General features: G+C 34.3%; 1 protein-coding gene across 1 annotated transcript; it reads left to right on the top strand.

Annotated features, from left to right (window-relative positions):
• Positions 1–952: 952 nt before the first annotated feature.
• On the top strand, positions 953–6,908 carry LOC132943989 (UDP-glucosyltransferase 2-like). The gene is made up of 4 exons (XM_061013190.1): positions 953–2,411; positions 5,904–6,123; positions 6,192–6,411; positions 6,528–6,908. The coding sequence occupies exons 1-4, from the start codon at positions 1,569–1,571 to the stop codon at positions 6,811–6,813; spliced, it is 1,569 nt and encodes a 522-aa protein (XP_060869173.1). The 5' UTR covers positions 953–1,568; the 3' UTR covers positions 6,814–6,908.
• The last annotated feature ends 483 nt before the right edge of the window (positions 6,909–7,391 follow it).

Here is a 7,391-nt window from a genome sequence, read left to right as displayed (position 1 = left end):
AGCGTCGCACTGGTTATGTAATTTTCAAATTAGATGCTATTGCACCAATACACACACATTTTCCGGTTCATTAAATTAATGACGCACCAAGCACTAAAGCCTATTTTTTTTTGGGTGGGGGGGGGGAGGGGGAATTTACACGTGATGATTACTCGACTCGTTTTGTTGCTCGGCCTATAGTACTAATTAATATAGTACTGAAATTTACAGAGTCAGCATGTACACCAGCTTTTTTATTCACTGCGCTCAATTTTTTTAAAGAGAGATAGGCATTTTTATCATTTTTAGACCTTGTTATAACAAATAAAAAAAGCATTCTTGCATTCACCTGCGGGTGTTATAGTTTAAACGAGTACTTTAAAATATCTAAACCGGAAGACTGCCAATTTTTTGGTGAACCATTATTTTATGTTTCCCCCTTCTATATCAGTGCTACCAGAAATTATTGTAATAAATATACGGTAGACAATTTTATGTCTATTATTAGGGAGATTGTTAAGCAAATAGGAATCTTTAGAAATAATAATTACTTAATTTTTATAACTTTAAATAATTATTATTTTCATCAATAAATTAAAAAATTAACTGGCCTAGTTTCAAGTGTAAATACTACGCTCTATACCAGTTGTAAAACTTTTACAATTTACACGTGATGATCACTCGACCGTGAAACTCGTTTTGTTGCTCGGCCTATAGTACTAATTAATATAGTACTGACATTTACAGAGTCAGCATGTACACCAGCTTTTTTATTCACTGCGCCGAGTGGCTACTCCCACTACCAAGGTATATTATCTAGTCGTCGGCTACTTGACACTAGGTTGGCAATAAGACGTGCCGACTGCAGTACATGCATCTGTGGGTGGGGGAGGAGAGGGGGTAGTCACTCGGCCCAGCGAATAGAAACGATTTATATTCTCTCGCTATAGCTCATTTCAACTCGTCCGACTACTGGACCCAGTACTCTTCCTCGAGTTCACACGGGGCAGGGCAGTGCTCGGCAGAGTTCACTCTCTCGGCCGATAACTCGTCACGTGCAAACTAGGCATATAATATTATAATAATATACAGCTAGGTACCAATATCACGTACCAACTACCAATACCGGTCAGAACTCGGTGAGTTCGAGGCTACTGGCTACGAGTTGTGTCGACCTTTGCGTTGGATATCGTCGGGCCGTCGTCGTCGTCGTCCGTTGCGAAAACGCGCGTTCGTCTAAATGTTTGCTACACGATAATCGAGAACACGAAACATACAAGCGCGTCACGCTCTTGTGCCAACCGAATAACAATAATTAATATTATACATCAACGACATCGCGGTGGCGTGGCGGACTTCATAATATTATTCTTCAGAGGCAAATCTATAATATTCCACCCACCCCGCAAACCCCGGTAAAGGCATCGCTGCCGTCATAATATTCTTAATCGCCCGCGTTGTAGTCAACACTAAAGTACTACTATTATTAATACTAAATAATTAACCACCCACCGACCGACCCTTCAGACATATTCAGAGGCGGCCGCCCCTCCATATTACTTCCTGCAGGGCCACGCCACTGCGACGAGATGCGATGGTCACCACCGTCGTCGAGACTATCGGCGGCCGTCGTGCTAGCGGCGGCGTTGACGTGCACTACGGACGCCGCGAGGATATTGGCCGTGGAGACGATGTCCGGCATAAGTCACTGGAACTTCATGAGCGGCGTGCTGCGGGCGCTCGTCGACAACGGTCACGCGGTCACCGCGTTTACGCCGTTTCCGTCGGCGGACGGCCACCGACCGCGGGACAACTACACTGAGGTGGACCTGTCCCGGGAACTATTGGCCGCCCGGGACGGCCAGGTGGCGGACGTCATGCGAAGGTGGCGCACGCCCGTCGGTAACGTGTTCCGATGGGTGCGACACAGCCGGGACACGTGCGACAAGATCTACGGCCACCCGGCGATGAGGGACTCGCTGCGGTCGCACCGGGACGGCCGCCCGCCGTTCGACGTCGTCATCGTCGAGCCGTTCCTGTCGGATTGCGTGTCTTACGTGGCCGTCCAGCTGGGCGTGCCGCTCGTGTTGGCCACGGCGCTGCCGGCCGTCGGGTTGATGGAACGCGCGCACACCGGCCACGCGGCCAACCCTGCGGCCGAGTCGCATCTGGTGGCCGGTCACGGGATTCCCAAGACGTTCGCGCAGAGGCTGAGCAACTCGGCGCTGTTCGCGTACAGTACCATCGCGTTAGAATACGTGGACAGGGTGCTCAAGTACACTGAGCCCAGGGAGTACGATACGGTACCACCTGTCATGCCGTCGCTGGTGTTCGTCAACGGCCATTACGTCAGCGAACCGCCCAACCCCGTACTGCCGTCCGTCATCCACGTCGGCGGAATACACCTGAGACCGGCCAAGACATTGCCAGAGGTATGTCAGTGGTGATGATATCATAGTGACGTGCTCAATTTTTTTAAAGAGAGATAGGCATTTTTATCATTTTTAGACCTTGTTATAACAAATAAAAAAAGCATTCTTGCATTCACCTGCGGGTGTTATAGTTTAAACGAGTACTTTAAAATATCTAAACCGGAAGACTGCCAATTTTTTGGTGAACCATTATTTTATGTTTCCCCCTTCTATATCAGTGCTACCAGAAATTATTGTAATAAATATACGGTAGACAATTTTATGTAGGTGTCTATTATTAGGGAGATTGTTAAGAAAATAGGAATCTTTAGAAATAATAATTACTTAATTTTTATAACTTTAAATAATTATTATTTTCATCAATAAATAAAAAATTAACTGAAAAATTAACTTTCAAGTGTAAATACTACGCTCTATACTAGTTGTAAAACTTTTGGAAAACACAGGTTTTAGGGGGACTGCAGATTTTTGACACTATATGTATTTGTAATTGATTATAACAAATAATAATAAATAGAAATGAAACTCGATCAATTAATCGGGTTTTTGTTTATCTGTGATCTACAAGATCGTTTGACCAAACCAGTGTAAAAAAAAAAACGATGGACTACCAAAAAGTCCAAATCATAGAAAGTCAGTGGTGAAAAAGTTCGGTACATATAATTAGGTAAAAGGAAATATACGATGTTATGCACGATCAAACGTTCCAATTAGTATTAACATAAGTTATAACTAACTGTAATTGTTTTTTAAATATATTATTTTTATGTGACGATAGTAAATAGTTAATACTTAATTAAACTGAGAAATCGATATAATATATTATGTATAAACGAACATTTTGTATGTCGACATCGGTGACTAGAGCAACATTCACGATGTAGTCGATTCCGTGTCAAGAATAGCGTTGAATAAGGTTGGGAAAGAACACATTCACGTTATACCTATTTTGTGAGTTACACGTGAGAACATCATTCTCGACTTCTCGTAAATCAAATAGAACGTGAACGAAATTTTCATTTTTAAGGAACTTTGACGGATTTTTAAGTATTTTAAATAAAATAAAATAATATTCTCAAAAAAGTTAAAACTTTTAAAAATAATATGACTGTAAACACTTAAATGCATCATCTGGTATAATATGTAATATTGTAATTTATGTATATTGTATACCTATCAAAATGTAATAACGTCTCCACGCCGATTTTTGCAAAGAAAATTGACACTCAACTAAAAACAAAAACGTTCGTTTCTGTGTTTCATATAAACTTGAGATAGCCAATACGGAGAACTATATTTTGAATTTTAATGTCTTAAAACGGTTAAAAGTTTAATTATTAATTTCCATTAAGTAGGTACTTGAATAGTTTTGTAACTTTTAAAGTAACGTAAATACGTGGACAAACACGGCGAGAGACTTTGTAATACCTATTTTAAAATGTATACATTTTAGAGCTTATAGTTTTTATTACTTATTATTTATTATACCGAAGTGCATTATAAAAACTTTTTTGAAAACCATCAAAATATGTAGCCTATACCTACATATTTGGTCCTATTATTATTTAACTACCTACGGGCTTATAATGTATGCGTATTTAGTCCTGACAACTTTACTGTAATTATTTAAATAACTCATACGTACATATTAAATTTGAATGGGTAATTCTCATATTATACAGTGAACATTAACATAATATAAGAATATAAAAACAAAATCAATTTCATGTGTTTTATACTAGTATAAAATAATATAAGTTAATTCATAGTATATTATTAATTATTACCATATACCTAGATAATTGCGTTGACTAACACAAGTATCCAAGTATTTCGGTATTCGTGTACGTCGTTGTCAATCGTCGCATCATTGAATTATTATAATATGACAAAATAAATAAATATTCGATTGTACGACGCAGAGAATAATAATTAACGACTTATACTACTTAAGAAATATTTCTAACAACAATTAAAAGTAAAAAAAGGTTGGTAAGTGAATGCCGCTCTGCTGTACAGTGGGTTACTGTAGGTAGAATGGATGGTATTAAGTTTGAATTCAATGATATAGGTACTACCATTGTATACGATAAACGATTCTGAGCGGAGACGATATTTTGTCAGTGTGGATATTTTATATTATTATATTTATATTGTTATTACTTATTATTAATACGGTAGCTGGTAAGTTGAATTAATATTATAAGATTACAACAAAATAACTAAAATTGTTATTCTTGGTTATGTAATAGGTAATTTCGTCCAAATTTTAAAATAAAATAACTATAAAAAAACTGTGCTTTTATATTTAAAACGAATAACTTTAGATACATGAAAATTTCACTGAAAGTTTATACTATCATTTTCTATACACCATAAAATTTTGAAAATATTTTGACTCTGTTGGGCTGTTTACGGACATTGTCAGTTTTCAATTTTTTTAGTTTTTTTTTTTTTATAACTGTCAATAAAATTGTATTTCTTGGTTCAAAAAACTTGAAAATTTAATACAAGGCTCATCCTCACATAATATAGTTACGATATCAGTCGACAAAATGTACCACATTAAAATTTACAAATTATAAAATGTTCAATTTTTATAGCTACGGATTGAAAATTCAAAACAAGGTTTCATATAAATAGTTAATTCAGTAACTAAAAAATCTATAAATTATATAAATACAGTATTTTTTATAGATATTTTAAGTTAAAATTTGGACGAATTACATATTAAAACCAAGAATATTTTGATTTCATTTACATAGATTTTGGTTTTTGATCTAAGTCTAAAAAAAATTATCGTAAATGCATGATTTACACTGAATGTTTATAATAGCATTATTTATAAACCATAAAATGTTCACACATTTTGACTCCTTAAATTTAAATTTGGGCGAAAATACATATTAAAACCAAGAATTTTAGTTATTTTGTTGTAATTTAAAAATATTATTCATGGTAAATTGAAACTCTTAAAATATATTGTTATATTTTATAACCAGAATAACATTTTTAAATGCAATTCGTCAATAATGAATTTAACCTACTGTAGTAGGTACTAATGCCTGATAGTAAAAGACATTACTTTATAAGTTTAAAAATTAAAATATAGTATTAGTAATAATATAGTAGTATTATTATACCACGCCGTCTTCACTCAGAACCGTCTTTTGGTTTGCAATGATTTTATATCAATGAATTCAAATTTAATACATCCATTACAGTGACTCTTTAGATGTATAGCAAAGCGTTACCCATTTCCCCCCTTTTTTTAAATTTGAATACATAAATATTAAGAAACCCCTTCTATATACAGCAGAGCGACTTCCCCAGTTTTTAGTATTTTGAATACACTGAATGTACACTGAAGTTGAAAATGAATAGATATGTAGTTTATAGTTAGGCACCTTCATGATGATCAAACAAAATAAAGGAAAAACATTTAACTAAGATAAAGTCTAAAATATAATAATTTATATACTTTGATTTCAGGATATACTAGAGTTTATTGAACAATCCTCACATGGTGTCATTTATTTCACCTTTGGTTCAACTGTTAAAATGTCTTCAATACCGGAACACATAAAAAATGCGTTTGTTAATGTTTTAGCTCAAATTCCTCAGAGAGTTTTATGGAAATATGAAGATGAATTAGAGAATAAACCGAAAAACGTAATGATGAAAAAGTGGCTTCCTCAACGAGACATACTAAGTAAATAAACTATAAAAATTATAAAATTATTGATTCTAATTGTAAACATGCTGGATTCTACTCTTTAGCGCACCCTAAAGTTAAACTATTCATCAGTCATGGTGGTATATCCGGATTATATGAAGCTGTAGATGCCGGTATCCCAGTCCTTGGGTTTCCCTTATTTGGTGATCAACATAGAAATATAGACAATTTAGTCAATGCTGGGATGGCGATCTCTATGGACTTATTTTCTGTGTCTGAAGAAACATTCTTAAAACATGTTTCAGAACTTATCAACGACAAAAAGTAAAATATAATTATAATAATATAATACGCATATAGGTTATAATATTAGTGAACAAAATGAGTAAAAATAATTTAATTTGCTTAAGTACTAACTATATATATATTATTTTCAATAGGTACACGATAAATGCTAAAAATACTTCGAACATATTCAAAGATCGACCGATGACACCAGCACAATCGGTTGTTTACTGGACAGAGTATGTTCTTCGTCACAAAGGTGCTCCACATTTAAAATCTCATGCGGTTAATCTGACGTGGTATCAATATTACTTATTGGATATTATTTCTTTTGCAATAATTTTAATTTCTGTAGTTCTTTTTGCAATTTACAAAATTGTAAAATGTGTTTATAAATGCACTTCAATGTGTTATAACAATGTGAAAGCAAAGATCGAATAGGCAATAACCTAATAATACCTAAATAATAAATGCTATTTCAAAACTATTGCATACAATTATACAAAATACAATCATATAGTTCCTTTTTAATTCCATTTTGCTGCATTTGTTTTTTTAATTTTTTACACATGCACTTATAGTATATCATATCAATGTGTATTGATATAATTCTGTTAAATCTATAATCTTCCTAACCTAACTTATCAATGGTAAATACACCAGGGGTAACTAGCAATATTTTTAAATATTAACAAAACTTTTATTGGCTTGAACAATAATTTTTTTTTTAGTTGTCATTTTTCTCTATACGTGTCATTATATTGGGGTAGGTACAATCAGTGACATGTTTGAATTTTTTCGTAGAGGGAAAGGGGGTTTAAATTATTTTTTGACGAATTTTATCTGAAAATAATTTACTAATAAAAATGTTGATATTATTTAACGATTTTCGGGAAGGTTACAATACCCTCTACCCCCCTCCCCCCCATTCCTTGATACGCCACTGTGTATAATTATAAGTTATAACCTATAGTATAAAATTACTATAAATTACGATGAGTCTTATATTAAATACATCT

This window comes from Metopolophium dirhodum, chromosome 4, assembly GCF_019925205.1.
Source record: "Metopolophium dirhodum isolate CAU chromosome 4, ASM1992520v1, whole genome shotgun sequence".
In the NCBI taxonomy this organism is placed as follows: domain Eukaryota; kingdom Metazoa; phylum Arthropoda; class Insecta; order Hemiptera; family Aphididae; genus Metopolophium; species Metopolophium dirhodum.
This window is presented reverse-complemented; position numbering and strand designations above follow the sequence as displayed.

Coding starts and splice junctions, on each gene's coding strand:
- LOC132943989 (XM_061013190.1), top strand. CDS start 1,569: ATGCGATGGTCACCACCGTCGTCGAGACTATCGGCGGCCGTCGTGCTA. Junction 2,412..5,903: donor CGGCCAAGACATTGCCAGAG/GTATGTCAGTGG, acceptor CTTTGATTTCAG/GATATACTAGAGTTTATTGA. Junction 6,124..6,191: donor TCCTCAACGAGACATACTAA/GTAAATAAACTA, acceptor TCTACTCTTTAG/CGCACCCTAAAGTTAAACTA.